General features: G+C 47.2%; 1 protein-coding gene across 5 annotated transcripts in view; it reads right to left on the minus strand.

Annotated features, from left to right (window-relative positions):
* The window catches only part of LOC140428176 (ankyrin repeat and SOCS box protein 9-like), a 156,159-nt gene that overhangs the window by 10,838 nt on the left and 127,753 nt on the right, over positions 1-17,568 (minus strand). Inside the window, exon 8 of one of the 5 annotated variants that reach the window (XM_072514338.1) lies at positions 15,158-15,222. The exons of the other annotated variants lie outside the window; for them this stretch is intronic. Coding sequence (XP_072370439.1) covers positions 15,188-15,222 — 35 coding nt within the window. The 3' untranslated portion in view covers positions 15,158-15,187. The remainder of the gene's footprint in view (positions 1-15,157; positions 15,223-17,568) is intronic. 5 annotated transcript variants of the gene reach the window in all.

The raw sequence follows: 17,568 nt of genomic DNA on the forward strand, positions 1-17,568 counted from the left end.
CAACTGGATTCCTGTACCATAGAAAGGCTGGGTGTTCAGTCCAGAGCTTCCTTCATGTGCTCTCTGCAAGACTGGTGGTGTCCCTTCAAAGAAATTCAACACATCAATCATGCCTATTTCTCAGAGGGAATGAGGACGTTTCCCACAATGTGCAGGGCCACTGTCACTCAACCAGTCATTGCCAAAGGGTTCTCTCTGCACATGTTCCCCACTCTCTGCCACCATAAAATGTTAGCTTCAGCCTGGTGACACTGAACCTCAAGGGCCCAGAGGACCTTAGATTACGAGAGATGAACATTGTAATGTTATGGCCCTGGTCACTGAAAGTAAGTGAGCTGCCTTCAGCCAGACAGGAGTCAGACATTCGCAGTGAGTCTTTGAGGATCAATGCATTGTCGCCACTGCAAGTCATCATCATCCTCCTGCACCGTGAGGCTCTGACTCCCTCCCCGTGACATGAGCTTTATCAGTGAAGGTGTGCAGAGTCATGCTCATTGAAGGGACATGAGGATGAACTGATGTGTGCTCAGTGGTTCACATCATCACCATCCATGAATCGGGTGACTATGGGTGCATCCTGAGCTCATCTGTGACATCCGGCCATTCCACCACCTCATGGTTGAAATCTTCACCCTCCAGGACCTCCTCTTCATTGTCCATCTTGGCATTCCCCTCATCCAAGGAAATGTGCCGCTCCTCCATCTCCTCCTCAGGCAGTTGCTCTCCCCGTTGAAGCGCCAGATTGTGAAAAGTGCAGCAGACGACCACGAAGCATGTCACCATTTGTGGGCTGTATTGCAGGACTCCATCAGATCAGTTCAAGCTCATTGTCAACATCCATATGGTCAGCTTCACCAAAGTGTGTGTTGCAGCATGCACTACATTGTACCTTTGTCTCAGCTACACTCTACCCTCTGCACAGGCTGCATCAGCCATGTCCTCTGTGGGTATCCTCTGTCCCCTAGATGGGCAGCATGGTAGCACAAGTGGCTAGCACTGTGGCTTTACAGCGCCAGGGTCCCAGGTTCGATTCCCCGCTGGGTCACTGTCTGTGCGGAGTCTGCACATTCTTCCCGTGTCAGCGTGATTTTCCTCCAGGTGCTCTGGTTTCCTGCCACAGTCCAAAGTCATGCAGGTTAGGCGGGTTGGCCATGCTAAAATTGCCCTTAATGTCCAAAAAGAGTTGGGAGGAGTTATTGAGTTACGGGGATATGGTGGAAGTGAGGGCTTAAGTGGGTCGGTGCAGACTTGATGGGCCGAATGGCCTCCTTCTGCACTGTATGTTCTATGTAGGAGCCAACGCTTTAGCCACTGTGGATCTGCAAACATGGTGGGGATCTGAGAGTGGCTCAGGGTCTGTGAATCGTGAACATTCCCTGGGAATCTAGCATACACCTGGAGGATGCACTTTATGTGGTCGCAGATGAACTGAACATTTAGGGAGTGGAAGTTCTTGCGACTCAGGAACTGCACTCCTTGATGTCATGGGAATTTGAAAATCATGTGAGTCCAGTCGATGGCATCCTGCATGTGTGGAAAGCCAGAAATCTGTGCAAAGCCGATGGTTCTTGTGTCCTGGCGAGCCTGACCCTGGTTGAATTGGACGTAGCTGTGTGCCCTTGCAAAGAGTACATCTGTCACCTCCTTGCTGCACTTGTGTGTGGAGGAAGAGGTCCAGCAGCAGAAGAAGGCAGCTTCAGGAAGGATCATTTAAACCGTGGCTATCTTCCCCTTCTGCCACTGGGTCCTCTCCCCACTGGCACCGAGGCCTTTGCCCGGTTCCATCGTCCTTGCAGCTGCTTTCCCTTCAGCTCCTGTGTCCCCAACATCCTTTCCTGGTGCAGTGACCCTGTCTGATGCCCATGATTCTGCTGCTACACCCCAACCCCCCTCCTCTGCCGCCATCCCCTTTGCCTATTCACACCCCTCACCTCTTCACCCTCAGCACACTATTCACACCCCCATCAACTCGCGTCCCTTCGCCGGTTCACCTCCCTCACCCCTCGCTTCTATGACGATTCATCCCCCTCACCCCTTTGGCAGTTCACCCCCATAATCTCCCCCCCTTTTGAAGGTTTACTTCCCTCATCTCACGTCCATTCATCAATGCACCTACTTCGTCCCTCACCCGTTCACCAGTTCACCCTCCCCCCCCTCCTTCTCACCCCTCGTACATTTTACTTTAGAATTGAGCAAGTGTACAGGTATACATCGCTAAATATTTTTACCCAGAGGCCTTAAAGCATATACATGGACAGCACGGAGCTGACAGTTTTGTTTCAACAGTGTTAAACAGATCTCGTCTGTGCCACGCATAAAATAACACCAAGGCCTTCCAAGTTCTCTTCACGCTAAGGAAAGATAAGAAAAATTATTTTTTCTCAGAACATTAATCATAGAATTTACAGTGCAGAAGGCGACCATTCAGCCCATCGACTCTGCATTGGCCCTTGGAAAGAGCACCCCACCTAAGCATTTACGATTGTATTGTCTCTCCTTATCTATTCAGAAGAGATTCTTGAAACTTAGCTCAGCAAATTAGATTAAAAGTCTTTAAAAATCTCGATTAAAAATTTAAAAACACTTCAAAAAATTCGGGGTAAACACAAAATAAATTAAAGACATACTTACGAACATGATGACCAGGTATCTGGCTCACAGTGTGGATATATTTAAATAATCAGCATACATCTAAGAGGAGGAGTAATCAAAGAGACAGCACCAATTGCTGCTAAAAAATGGTGTAATCTGGTTTAGAAGAAAATAACTGTCCCAGTTTTCTTTCAGAAGATTAGAAATATTGTAGAAGGGGACTGGAAATGCCCTTCATTATTTCTGCAGTCATCGAGGGGTTAGATATCATAAAGCAGACAGCTTTTGTATCCAACTGCCCAACAACTGATCCACTCGAGGATTCAGGTAAAACGTTACTTTGAATACTGATGGGTATTCTTAAACTGATATTAGCTGTGCTGCATTTGTAAAGCTTTATTGGATTATGTATTAGATCAAAGGCTGATATTTTCCCAGGATTTGGCTAAGTGCAATTTTTGGCACGGAAACTAGTGCGAACCCCGCCGGTGTGATCCGAACCGCAATTTTCTGCCAGGGTAAGTGTAGTGATCTGTATGTATACAAAGGGTCAATGTAGATGCAATACAACTGAGCAAACACTTGAGGGAGCACGGGAGAGTTATAAACAGAGACAGACAGGAAGTTAGAGGGCGCTTCACAGGAATGGCAGCTGGGAGCAGGACACAGACAGGCAGCACAGATGTAACATAGTTTAAACGCTGGCGAGAAAACAAACTCAAAATAAAGCATCTACTTCAACTGTAAGACTACGAGCTTTATTCAGTCACAAGGAACAACACATGGTACCGGGGGACTTCAAAATACTTACTATAACATTACACAAGCTGCAGACACAGAAAGACCAAAATGGCAAGGAAAACTCCTACCGGACATTCGATGTGGGGAGACTTGGCTAATTCGATGATATTTGTTGGAACCCCACCGCAGCTGAACACAACCGGTAATTTAAGTAACGAGTGGAAAAGATTTAAACAAATGTTCGATATGTATATCATAGCTAATGATTTAGAAGCAGCCTCAGATGAAATGAAAATAGCACTGCTCATCACAGGACATGAAGCTAGAGAAATATATAATTGCTTTAAATACTTGAAAGGTGAAGACAGCACCAAATTAGAAGTAATACTGAAAACATTTGAAGACTATTGTATGGAATTTGAAGAGTACTGTATGCTCAGAGACCAAATTGCACTGGGAATGAGTGATGCAAAACTCAAACAATCAATACCAGAACAGAAAGGGTTCAGTCTAGAAATTGTGAGTGAAAAGTCCAGATCGAAAGGAAAAAGTAACTTTAATAAAGAAGAAATGCTGAAATCCACTGTAAAAAGGCATCTGAGCACATTTTACAGTCTTGGGGGAACAAAAGACGAAAATCTGTGTCTGCGCAGGAAATAGAAGCTGCGCATGCGCAGTTAAAATCAGCCATTTTGTGTTCTGCGCATGCGCAAGCCACGCATGCCCAGTTGAAAGAAAAGATCGCACCATTTGAAGATGGTACAAAAAAATCGCACAGTAAAGGTAGATCGATTTGCGCATGCGCAATCGATTCCTACGCATGACGTCACGAGCATCGTGAACAAGAACAACAGCAACAACAAAAACAACAAGCACAATAACAAAAACTACAAGAACAACAACAAAAACAACAAGAAGCATAACAAAGACAACAACAAGCACGACAAGAACAACGAAAACACAAAACAGAAAAAACAAGCACGACAAGAAAAACAACAAGAACAACGAAAACAGAAACAACAAGCATGACAAAAACACCAACAAGAACGACAACAACAAGAACGACAACGAAAACAACAAAGACAAAAATGACAGAAACACCAACAATCTGCACCACCCAAAGTGAAGAGAACGATAACATCTCCGAAACAAAAATAAATGATTTGTCTATCGAACAATACTACTCAGACATGGCTGAGTTGGCTGAGTTATTCGGATATGCTAATCACAACATCAGCAACATGGTTGCAAAGTTCAACACTACTCATGGTAGATGAATCCAATACCAGATGCCATGGCAGATCATCAATACATTGGATGACAGCAATACCCAAGAAGAAGACGACGCCACACAGAGAGCACAGATTGACTCTACAGAAAGAACACTGCACAACTCCACAGAGAGAGCAATGACAGACTCCACAGAGAGAGCGATGAAAGACTCCAGAGAGAGAGCGATGAAAGACTCCAGAGAGAGAGCGATGAAAGACTCCAGAGAGAGAGCGATGAAAGACTCCAGAGAGAGAGCGATGAAAGACTCCACAGAGAGAGCAACACAAGTCTCCACAGAGAGAGCGACACAAGCCTCCACAGACAGCTCGTTGACCGACTCCAAAATGGAAGCAAGCAAACATTCCAGAGCGAAGCCATGCATGAACAAGACCATGAAGATCTACCCACCACATGTGAGCAATCAGAAGCAGACTATGAAAGTCTACCAAGCTCACATAATCAACAAGAAGACAATGTAAGGCTACCCACTGTATGTGAAAACAGTGACAATGTGATCACAATCAACATACAGGATGTGCAGGATCACAGCGAGACTGGCAGAACTCAGCTCGTCTGTACAGAAGCACTCAACAATCAGAGTAGGGCTACCCAAGAGTCCAGAGAGGCCACGTCAATAGAAATCTTGAAGATTTTGACTCCAGAAGAGGTGCACCACGACCCACAACAAAATGAAATCGTGAACATTTTGACTCCAGAAGAGGAGCACCAAGACCCACAAGACAATGAAATCGTGAAGGTTTTGAGTCCAGAAGAGGAGCACCAAGAAAGCAAAGAAGAGGAATCAAATCTACCACAAATGACTCCAGAAGAGGAGCACCAATGAAGCAGAGAAGTGGAATCAAATCCACCATAAATGACTGATGTCACCAACATCAATGCAACATCAGATCATTCTCTAGAAGAAATGCTCAATGTAACAGATACCACAAAGGACACTCACACCAATAACTGTGACAATTATTCAAATTATCCACACGGAACACTCAATGAGGTAACAAGAACAACAAAAACCACAAGAAGCACAGCAGAAACAAGAACAACAGCAACAAGAAGAACAACATGAAATGCAACAAGAACAACAAAAACCACAAAAAGCACTGCAGAAACAAGAACAACAGCAACAAGAAGAACAACATGAAATGCAACAAGAACAAAAACCACAAAAACCACTGCAGAAACAAGAACAACAGCAACAACAAAAACAACAAGCACAACAACAAAAACTACAAGAACAAAAACAACAAGAAGCATAACAAAGACAACAACAAGCACGGCAACAACGAGAACAAAACCAGAAACAACAAGCACGACAAAAAAACAACAACAAAAACAGAAACAACAAGCACAACAAAAACACCAACAAGAACGACAACGAAAACAACAAAGACAGAAACACCAACAATGAAACAATGGCCTGAAAACATGGTACAACTTTGCATATGAAGGACAATGCCACAGCACACTGCAAAACAATGGCAAGACTACAAACATGCCATGGCATGACAAAGAATCTCACAGATTCACATCTGCTCCAGAACAAGCAAGCACACCAGCTTTCAAGGCAGATGACAGACTAAATCGATACCACAAGCACAGAATTAAAAACGTTCACGTCAGTCAACATCAGTGGTTCGACCATTCAAACACCTCGGGTTGACTTGTTGGTTACTTAACACACAAGAACACTGACAACATTCACAAAGGAGTTGCAATATCAATATCACCACGTCAACAACAAAGAAAAAAACTCATCGAACAAATTCATAAAGTTTGGACTCATAAATGTTTTTATTCAGGTTGGACTCATAAATATCAATTGGCTTTGTATATTAACCAATATCATCACCACTTGTACAGATATACATATCATAAGTAATGTAACTGTTTTGTAGAATTTTCTTTACCACTGTACAGAAAATAAATAAAAGAAAAAAAAGGGGGATGCAGTGATCTGTATATATACAAAGGGTCAATGTAGATGCAATACAACTGAGCAGGCATTAGAGGGAGCACGTGAGAGGTATAGAGAGAGACAGGAAGTTAGAGGGCACTTCACAGGAATGGCAGCTGGGAGCCGGACACAGACAGGCAGCACAGATATAACATAGTCTATGCGCTGGAGAGAGAACAAACTCAAAATAAAGCACCTACTTCAACTGTAAGACTACGAGCTTTATTCAGACACAAGGAACAACAGAGTAAGTACTCCCTGTCTCTCTCTGCACTCCATCTTGCTGTTAGCCACCTCAACCCCACATGCTGCCACCTCATAAGGCCTCAGCGACTCGACCTCCCTCACGCTTTTCTCACACCCCCTGGTCTCATCTCCTCACACCCCCTCCCTTCTCACACAGCCTGCCCACACATGCCAGGTTTCATTGACATCTGACACACGAGGCGGCCAGCTAACTTCATCCCCATTTGTGTTGCTGCCGGATAATCTTGCCCACAACTTCCGTGAATGAGAGAAGACTGGTGGTGGGATGCCAGAGTCGAGGACCCTGACTCCATTTGAGGAAAGAGCCCTGGAACCCAGAGGGGAGAAGGCCTGTTCTGAGAGTGAGGTGGGCCTGCGAGAGATAATTGCATTTTCATCCAGATGACCAAACTCAAGTGAGTTCTGTGTGTCTCAGATCTTTGACCAGGCATAAACTAATACCATTTTTCATTCCTTGCAGCAACAGCAGCCTGGCCCATCCACCAGCAGCGTCCCACCTCCAACCCTCAACTTGGCCTCCGAGGAGATGGAGGAGGAGGCCACTGGAAACGTGTCATGGCTTTCACCCCCACCATCCACTAACGCAGACACACACCTCAGTGGCCAATCTTAGCAGGCAGGCTTCTGGGTCACTATCGGCTGAGCACCATACTGCTCCTGATGCACATCAGATGGAGGCAGGAATGTCCCAAGAGCGGACAATCGGAGGTCTGCTGAATCCCAGAATTCAACTAGGCCGTGCCTCTGGACACGTTGGTCTCTCAGCTGCTTGAGGTGCACAGCCGAGAATGCCAGGAAGGGTTGTCAGCGGCACTTCTGTAACTGCAAGGCCAAAGGGAGAAGTTCTACAACCTTCTGACAGCAGGAGGTGGTGCCGGCAATGCGTGGCACTCAGGTCAATGCTGCCAGGGTGGCAACAATGGTGGAAAGCCTGGGGGTAGAAATCAAACCCATGGTGGGAGATATCCGAAGCATGGCTCAGTCCTGGAGGACCATAGCTGAGAGCTTCAACAGCATAGTGCGGACAATAGTCGGCCTCCAGGACAAGCAGTGCCAGATGACGGTGAGGCATCTGGAGCTCACTCCAGCTGCCCCTCCATTCCATAGAGTATCTGAGTGGCCCATGAGCACTTGGAGGGAGGGGATCTGCTGGAGCATAGCCCGGAGTCTTCCAACAATATGAATTCCCTCTTCCTGAGACTGGCACAACTCAGTACAGCGGTCAATGCGGCAACAAGAGTGCCACCTGAAAGTAGGCCGGGGCCGTCGGGGTCTTGTCTCTCCAGAGGTTGCCTACCAAGGGCATCTCCGGTAACAGGGCATGGAAGGCAGCTGGCCACCTTCACCTCTGATGTGCATCTGGGGTTACATCTAGATGTGGTGTGAGGGTACGCAAATCCAAGGGATTGTAGGGGCACAGTGTGGGCACGAGTGAAGTTAGGCACTCGTAGTTGGGGAAGGTTGTCACTTGTTAGTTTTTGATATTTCACAAAATTAAATCTTATTGTTGTTCACCACTTTAATGCCCCATATTCTTAAGCCTACCTCCCAGTGGCATAGCATTTATCCCCATCGGGGGACAAGTTGTTCTCAGTGGGCATCCATGCCCGCCAGACGATTAGACCCTCTCAGTATGAATGGTTAATTTGCAGTGATAGGATTCAGACATGATTCAGTGAAATCTGGACCCTAGCCTCCTCTGAGGAATGTAGGGCAGAATCTCATTCAGACATGCCGGAGAGTCAGCATTCTGGCAGCAGACAGACAGGAGTTAGACATGAGCAGTTGCTGAGGACCATTCCTCACTGCAAGTCGTCATCACTCTCCTACATTGACCTGGCAGTAGGCACTCAAGGACTCTCCAGCCCCAGCTCCCTGATGATTGAGATCTCACCCACCTCCATCCCCTGGTCACGGAGGAGTCAGCGCATCCTAGAAGCTTCACGCTGCAGGCCAACGAGCTAGTCTTCATCGATTAAGTAGGAGGCGATGAGGGCAACTCTAGGTCTCCTGTCCATGTGCACCCTTACCCCTGCCTGGCCTCCAACCTCAAGCCCCTCAGTACCCTCATGCATGTCCTCCTCGTCCAAGGACACGTGCTGCTCCTCGAGGTTGTCCTCAGGAAGCTCCTCACCATGCTGAAGAGCCATGTTGTGAAGGGTACAGCAGACCACGACAATGTAGAAGACCTTCTGGGTCTGTATTATAGGGCTCCGCCAGATGTGTCAAGGCAGCGGAAATGCATCTTTAACAGCCCGATGCACCGCTTGATGGAAGATCAGATCACACTGTGAGCCCCATTGCATCTGGTCTCCATAGCGGTCTGTGGCCTCTGCACTGGAGCTATCAGCCACGATTTGAGGGGATATCCCTTGTCCCCAAGGAGCCATCCCTGCAGCCTGGAGTGTCCCTTCCCTTGAAGATTCCAGGGATTTGCAACTGGCTGATTATGAAGCTGTCTTCCACGCTCTCTGAAAAATGGGGACACATGTGGATGACACACATTTGGTGGTCACACACCAGCTGGACATTGAGGGAATGAAACCCCTTTTGGTTGATGAAGTGGGCTCCCTGGTGCCATGGGAGCGGAGAGCGAATTGGGTGCTGTTTATCGCCCTCCCTGTGCCTATGACACAATAGTTATTTGCTCAAACCATGTAGCCCTCTCATCCTGCTGTGCCTGTTCCAGATCAAAGTGGATGTAGTGGACAGCCTTTGCATACAGTGCATTCATCACCTCACAGATGCACTTATGGGTGGATGGCTGTGAGATACCACAGAGGTTTGCAGTGGAGCCCTGGAAGGACCTTGTGGCGAACAGGTTCAAGGTTGCCGTGACATTAATGGCCACAGGGAGTGGATGGCCTCTACCGCAATGTGGTGCCAAGTGTCGCACAGTCATAGAATCTTTGGACAGTGGGAGGAAATCAGAGCACCCGGAGGAAACCTACGCGTGGCATTCCTCCCGCAGTCCAAAGATGTGCAGGTTAGATGGATTGGCCATGCAAAATTGTCCCTTAGTGTCCAAAAGGTTAGGTGGGGTTCCTGGGTTAAGGGGATAGGGTGGAGGCATGGGCTTAAGTAGGGCGCTCTTTCCAAGGGCCGGTGCAGACTCAATGGGCCAAATGGCCTCTTTCTGCACTGTAAAGTCTATGATTCTATGTCCACCTCCATTCTAGGCTGCTGACCATTTACCATTAGCACAATCATAATTGGGGTGTCTTGCCCACCGTTAGGTTGTTTAGACTGATAATTTAGATCCGGTTCCATGGTTACTCTCAACACTGTGTATTGGAGCCATAGTTTGTTTTTGAGGGCCAACTGTGGGCTCGGCTTAGTCTTGCATTTCCTCCTATTGCAGGCATAACATATAGCTGCAGTGAGTGGATGATCTCCCCCACACCACTCGCATTCTTTATAGATCCTGGTCTGTGGACCAAATTTCTCCATATTGGATTTGAATGGTTCTAGTTTACCAAAAAGAAACATTGTGCCACTTTCAGACTGCTGAACAAGTTCGCTTCAAGGAAAGGTTTTTACCGAGGTCTGCTCTCCCAATTCCTGTAGCCGTAGGAAGGCTTTCCTGTTGATCCTCATTGCCAATGTAATATCCTGACAGACAGACGACCACCAAGTTGATTATAAAATTACGGTTTATCAAAGGAATAACCATATACAGAGAGTGAGATAAAAGGCTACCATGTTCCAAGACTCCAAGCTCCTAACTGTGAAAACCATGCTCTGCCCCCAGGGTTCGCGTGCTCCAGTCCCATTGGCTGATCGGGTCACATGACGTTCTGGGACCCCACCCTCTCCCCCCTTAAAGGGATATGCTTCCACACCAGATTAGGCATTGTAATGAACGGTGCTCGTCGGGACAGCAGTATTCATGGTACAATCACTGGCCCGGATGCTCCACACATCCGTAATGGTCAAAGGTTTTGTATTCAATGTCCCCCTTCCAGTGAAATATTTACTAATCAACTTAGGGAATATTATAGAGAGTTGCTGTGTCACTACACTCTCTGTTGGACTGCTATGGTATATTGCTTGTGACGACAGCTGCTGTTTCTACTTGTCCAGTCTGCAGCTCAGATTACACTCTTAGACAGTGTGAACGTTAACTCTATCTATGCCATGTGTGGTCGACTAGTTGAATACTACACAACCTACATAAGTTAGACACTTGTTGCAAAATTGGGGTCCTGAACATTTAGGCATTTGTGCAGATGATTCTCTGTCTGGATATATTTCCCTCACTTAACTGGTGTAATAACTGGATTCAAATTTGAGCCTATGTCGTGCAGGCATCACAGACTGGCAGCGTTATGGTTTCAGTTGGGGTGATCCTTCAGAATACAGTTAAAACTAGCGGTTAGACAGCTGCTTAGAGGTAGGGCAAAATTCTTCCTAATAGTAACTGGGAAACAGTTCATCGTGTCTTAGCTAACTGGTATTACATGGCTGCTTCGGGATGCATTGTGAAAGCACCTGTGAAGTCAACACAGCCGACACAGAAGTCCTATGTGGAATTTATTGGGCCACTTGCCCCTTCATCGGGGTGTAAGACATGTTCCGGTTGTGAACATAGAACATTCCAGTGCAGTACAGGCCCTTTGGCCCTCAATGTTGCGCCGACCTGTGAAACCACTCTAAAGCCCATCTACACTATTCCCTTATCGTCCCTATGTCTATCCAATGACCATTTGAATGCCCTTAGTGTTGGCGAGTCCACTACGGTTGCAGGCAGGGCATTCCACGCCCTTACTACTCTCTGAGTAAAGAACCTACCTCTGACATCTGTCTTATATCTATCTCTCCTCAATTCAAAGCTATGTCCCCTCGTGCTAGACATCACCATCCAAGGAAAAAGGCTCTCACTGTCCACCCTATCCAATCCTCTGATCATCTTGTATGTCTCAATTAAGTCACTTCTAACCTTCTTCTCTCTCACGAAAACAGCCTCAAGTCCCTCAGCCTTTCCTCATAAGATCTTCCCTCCATACCAGGCAACATTCTGGTAAATCTCCTCTGCACCCTTTCCAATGCTTCCACATCCTTCCTATGATGCGGCGACCAGAATTGTACGCAATACTCCAAATGCAGCCGCACCAGAGTTTTGTACAGCTGCAACATGACCTCATGGCTCCGAAACTCAATCCCTCTACCAATAAAAGCTAACACACCGTACGCCTTCTTAACAACCCTATCAACCTGGGTGGAAACTTTCAGGGATCTATGTACATGGGCACCGAGATCTCTCTGCTCATCCACACTGCCAAGAATCTTACCATTTGCCCAGTACTCTGTCTTCCTGTTATTCCTTCCAAAATGAATCACCTCACACTTTTCTGCATTAAACTCCATTTGCCACCTCTCAGCCCAGTGCTGCAGCTTATCTATGTCCCTCTGTAACTTGTAACATCTTTCCGCACTGTCCACAACTCCAGCGACTTTAGTGTCATCTGCAAATTTACTCACCCATCCTTCTACGCCCTCCTCCAGGTCATTTATAAAAATGACAAACAGCAGTGGCCCCAAAACAGATCCTTGTGGTACACCACTAGTAACTGGACTCCAGTCTGAACATTTCCCATCAACCACCACCCTTTGTCTTCTTCCAGCTAGCCAATTTCTGATCCAAACTGCTAAATCACCCTGAATCCCATGCCTCCGTATTTTCTGCAGTAGCCTACTGTGGGGAACCTTATCAAATGCTTTACTGAAATCCATATACACCACATCAACTGCTTTACCCTCATCCACCTGTTTGGTCACCTTCTCAAAGAACTCAATAAGGTTTGTGAGGCACGACCTACCCTTCACAAAACCGTGTTGACTATCTCTAATCAAATTATTCCTTTCCAGATGATTATACATTCTATCTCTTATAAACCTTTCCAAGATTTTGCCCACAACAGAAGTAAGGCTCACTGGTCTATAGTTACCGGGGTTGTCTCTACTCCCCTTCTTGAACAAGGGGACAACATTTTGCTATCCTCCAGTCTTCTGTAGACAAAGATGACTTAAAGATCAAAGCCAAAGGCTCAGCAATCTCCTTCCTAGCTTCCCAGAGAATCCGAGGATAAATCCCATCCGGCCCAGGAGACTTATCTACTTTCACATTTTCCAGAATTGTTAACACCTCCTCCTTATGAACCTCAAGCCCTTCGAGTCTAGTAGCCTGAATCTCAGTATTCTCCTCAACAACATTGTCTTTTTCCTGTGTGAATACTGACGAAAAATATTCATTTAGCACCTCTCCTATCTCCTCGGACTCCAAGCACAACTTCCCACTACTGTCCTTGACTGGCCCTACTCTTACCCCAGTCATTCTTTTATTCCTGACATATCTATAGAAAGCTTTAGGGTTATCCATGATCCTACCTGCCAAAGACTTCTCATGTCCTCTCCTGGCTCTTCTTAGCTCTCTCTTTAGGTCTTTCCTAGCTAACTTGAAACTCTCGAGCGCCCTAACTGAACCTTCATGTCTCATCTTTACATAAGCCTCCTTCTTCCTCTTGACAAGTGTTTCGACTGCCTTAGTAAACCACGGTTCCCTTGCTCGATCACTTCCTCCCTGCCTGACAGGTACATACTTATCAAGGACACGCAATAGCTGTTCCTTGAACAAGCTCACCTACCTCCAAATCTAACACCTATCCTGATTCATTACCCAGTACCAAATCCAATACGGCCTCGCCTCTCGTTGGCCTATCTCCATACTGTGTCAGGAAACCCTCCTGCATACATTGGACAAAAACGGACCCATCTAAAGTAATCGAACTATAGCGCTTCCAGTCAATATTTGGAAAGTGAAAGTCCCCCATAACAACTACCCTGTTGCTTTCGCTCCTATCCAGAATCATCTTTGCAATCCTTTCCTCTACGTCTCTGGAACTTTTCGGAGGCCTATAGAAAACCCCTAACAGGGTGACCTCTCCTTTCCTGTTTCTAACCTTAGCCCATGCTACCTCAGTAAACGAGTCCTCATCAAACGTCCTTTCTGCCACCGTAATACTGTCCTTGACTAACAATGCCACCCCTCCCCCTCTTTTACCACCTTCCCTGAGCTTACTGAAATATCTAAACCTCGGCACCTGCAACAACCATTCCTGTCCCTGCTCTATCCATGTCTCCGCAATGGCCACAACATCGAAGTCCCAGGTACCAACCCATGCCGCAAGTTCACCCAAGTTCATCCTTATTACGGATGTTCCTGGCATTGAAGAAGACACACTTTAAACCACCTTCCTGCCTGCCGGTACAGTCCTGCAACTTTGAAACCTTACTCATGACCTCACTACTCTCAACCTCCTGTATACTGGAGCTACAATTCAGATTGCCAAGCCCCTGCTGAACTAGTTTAAACCCTCCCAAAGAGCATTAGCGAATTTCCCCCCCCAGGATATTGGTACCCCTCTGGTCCAGGTGTAGACCATCCCGTTTGTAGAGGTCCCACCGACCCCAGAATGAGCCCCAATTATCCAGAAATCTGAAACACTCCCTCCTGCACCATCCCTGTAGCCACGTGTTCAATTCCTCTCTTTCCCTATTCCTCATCTCGCTATCACGTGGCACGGGTAACAACCCAGAGATAATAACTCTGTTCGTCCTAGATCAAAGTTTCCACCCTAGCTCCCTGAATTCCTGCCTTACATCCCTATCCCTACCTATGTTGTTGGTACCTATGTGGACCACGACTTGGGGCTGCTCCCCCTTAAGGATCCCGAAAACACGATCCGAGACATCACGCACCCTGGAACCTGGGAGGCAACACACTCTCGTTCCCACAGAATCTCCAATCTATCCCCCTAACTATGGAGTCTCCAATGACTAATGCTCTACTCCTCTCCCCCCTTCCCTTCTGAGCAACAGGAACAGACTCTGTGCCAGAGACCTGCACCCCATGGCATCCCCCCCCTCCCCTCCCCCCACCCAACAGTATCCAAAGCGATATACTTGTTACTAAAGGGAATGACCACAGGGGATCCCTGTGCTGACTGCTTCCTCTCAGCCCCTCTCACCGTCACCCATCTATCTTTATTCTTCGGAGTAACTACATCCCTGAAGCTTCTATCTATGACCACCTCTGCCTCCGAATGATCCGATGTTCATCCAGCTCCAGTTCCCTAATGCGGTTTCTGAGGAGCTGGAGATGGGTGCACTTCCCACAGATGAGATCAGCAGGGACACTGTCGGCGTCCCTCACCTCAAATGGCATCCCTCACCTCAAACATTCAGCAGGAGGAACATTGCACTATCTTCCCTGCCATCCCCGCCAGATATAAAAAAACCAAAAAAAGAGCTTACCTGTTATTCACTCCCCTTCTCAACAAGCACTCACTCAGTATCCTCTGCGCTCTGCACAATAACACCTGAGGGAAAATAAAAGAAAAAACTACTTGCCAATCACCAGCCAATCCCTTACGTGCAGGCTGTGATGTCACGGTACAACTTCTTTCTACTTCTACCTGCCCTCGAGCCTTCCTCTTGACAGCTCCTCCACAAACCAACTTCAAGTTAGGGTAACCACAACTGAGGTATGCAAAATTCACTTGCAACAGCCAATCAGGAGCTCTGCTCTAATGCCCTCTGCTGGATGACTGTCTTCACTTGAACAGCTATGGTCTCTAGCTCAGGTACACCTTCAAGTTAGGGTAACCACAACAGAGATATACAAAATTCCCTTGCACCAGCCAATTATCAGCTCCGTTCTACTGCCCTGTGCTGGATGCTTCCCTTCATATGAACAGCCAGGGTCCCTAGCTCAGGTACACCTTCAAGTTACGGTGACCACAACAGAGGTATGCAACTTTCCCTTACAACAGCCAATCAATCAGCAGCTCAGCTCTACCGCCCTCTGCTGGGTGCTTGTGTTCACTTGAACAGCTAGGGTCTCTAGCTCAGGTACACCTTCAGGTTGGGGTGACCACAATGGAGGTATGCAAATTTCCCTTGCAACAGCCAATCAATCAGCAGCACCGCTTTACTGCCCTCTGCTGGATGCTTGTCTTCACATGAACAGCTAGGATCCCTAGCTCAGGTACACGTTCAAGTTAGGAAGACCACAACACAGGTACGCATATTTCCCTGGCAACAGCCAATCAGCATCTCTGCTCTACTGTCCTCTGCAGGTTGCTTGCCTTCACTTGAACAGCTATGGTCTCCAGCTCAGGTACACCTTCAAGTTAGGGTGACCACAACAGAGGTATGCAAATTTCCCTTGCAACAACCAATAAATTAGCAGCTCCACTCTACTGCCCTCTGCTGGACTTCACTTGAACAGCTAGGGCCTCTAGCTCAGGTACACCTTCAAGTTAGGGTGACCACAATGAAGGTATGTATCCTTCCTTTGCAACAACCAATGAAACAGCAGCTCCACTCTATTGCCTTCTGCTGGATGCTTGTTTTCACTTGAACAGTTCAGGTCTCAGGCTCAGGTACACCTTCAAGTTAGGGTGACCACAACAGAGATATGCAAATTTCACTTGCAACAGCGAATCAATCACCAGCTCCGCTCTACTGCCCTCTGCTGGGTGCTTTTCTTCAGTTGAACAGCTAGTGTATCTAGCTCAAGTACATCTTCAAGTGAGGGTGACCTCAACAGAGGTATGCAAATTTCCCTGGCAACAGCCAATCAGCAGCTCCGCTCTACTGCCCTCTGCTGGATGCTTGCCTTCACTTGAACAGCTAGGGTCTCTAGCTCAGGTACACCTTCAAGTTACGGTGACCACAACAGAGGTATGCAACTTTCCCTTACAACAGCCAATCAATCAGCAGCTCAGCTCTACCGCCCTCTGCTGGGTGCTTGTCTTCACTTGAACAGCTAGGGTCTCTAGCTCAGGTACACCTTCAGGTTGGGGTGACCACAATGGAGGTATGCAAATTTCCCTTGCAACAGCCAATCAATCAGCAGCACCGCTTTACTGCCCTCTGCTGGATGCTTGTCTTCACATGAACAGCTAGGATCCCTAGCTCAGGTACACGTTCAAGTTAGGAAGACCACAACAGAGGTACGCATATTTCCCTGGCAACAGCCAATCAGCATCTCTGCTCTACTGTCCTCTGCGGTTTGCTTGCCTTCACTTGAACAGCTATGGTCTCCAGCTCAGGTACACCTTCAAGTTAGGGTGACCACAACAGAGGTATGCAAATTTCCCTTGCAACAACCAATAAATTAGCAGCTCCACTCTACTGCCCTCTGCTGGGCTTCACTTGAACAGCGAGGGCCTCTAGCTCAGGTACACCTTCAAGTTAGGGTGACCACAATGAAGGTATGTATCCTTCCTTTGCAACAACCAATGAAACAGCAGCTCCACTCTATTGCCTTCTGCTGGATGCTTGTTTTCACTTGAACAGTTCGGGTCTCAGGCTCAGGTACACCTTCAAGTTAGGGTGACCACAACAGAGATATGCAAATTTCACTTGCAACAGCGAATCAATCACCAGCTCCGCTCTACTGCCATCTGCTGGGTGCTTATCTTCAGTTGAACAGCTAGGGTCTCTAGCTCAAGTACATCTTCAAGTGAGGGTGACCTCAACAGAGGTATGCAAATTTCCCTGGCAACAGCCAATCAGCAGCTCCGCTCTACTGCCCTCTGCTGGATGCTTGCCTTCACTTGAACAGCTAGGGTCTCTAGCTCAGGTACACCTTCAAGTTAGGGTGACCACAACGGAGGTATGCATATTTGCCTTGCCGCAGCCAATCAATCAGCAGCACC

This window comes from Scyliorhinus torazame, chromosome 8 (assembly GCF_047496885.1).
Source record: "Scyliorhinus torazame isolate Kashiwa2021f chromosome 8, sScyTor2.1, whole genome shotgun sequence".
In the NCBI taxonomy this organism is placed as follows: domain Eukaryota; kingdom Metazoa; phylum Chordata; class Chondrichthyes; order Carcharhiniformes; family Scyliorhinidae; genus Scyliorhinus; species Scyliorhinus torazame.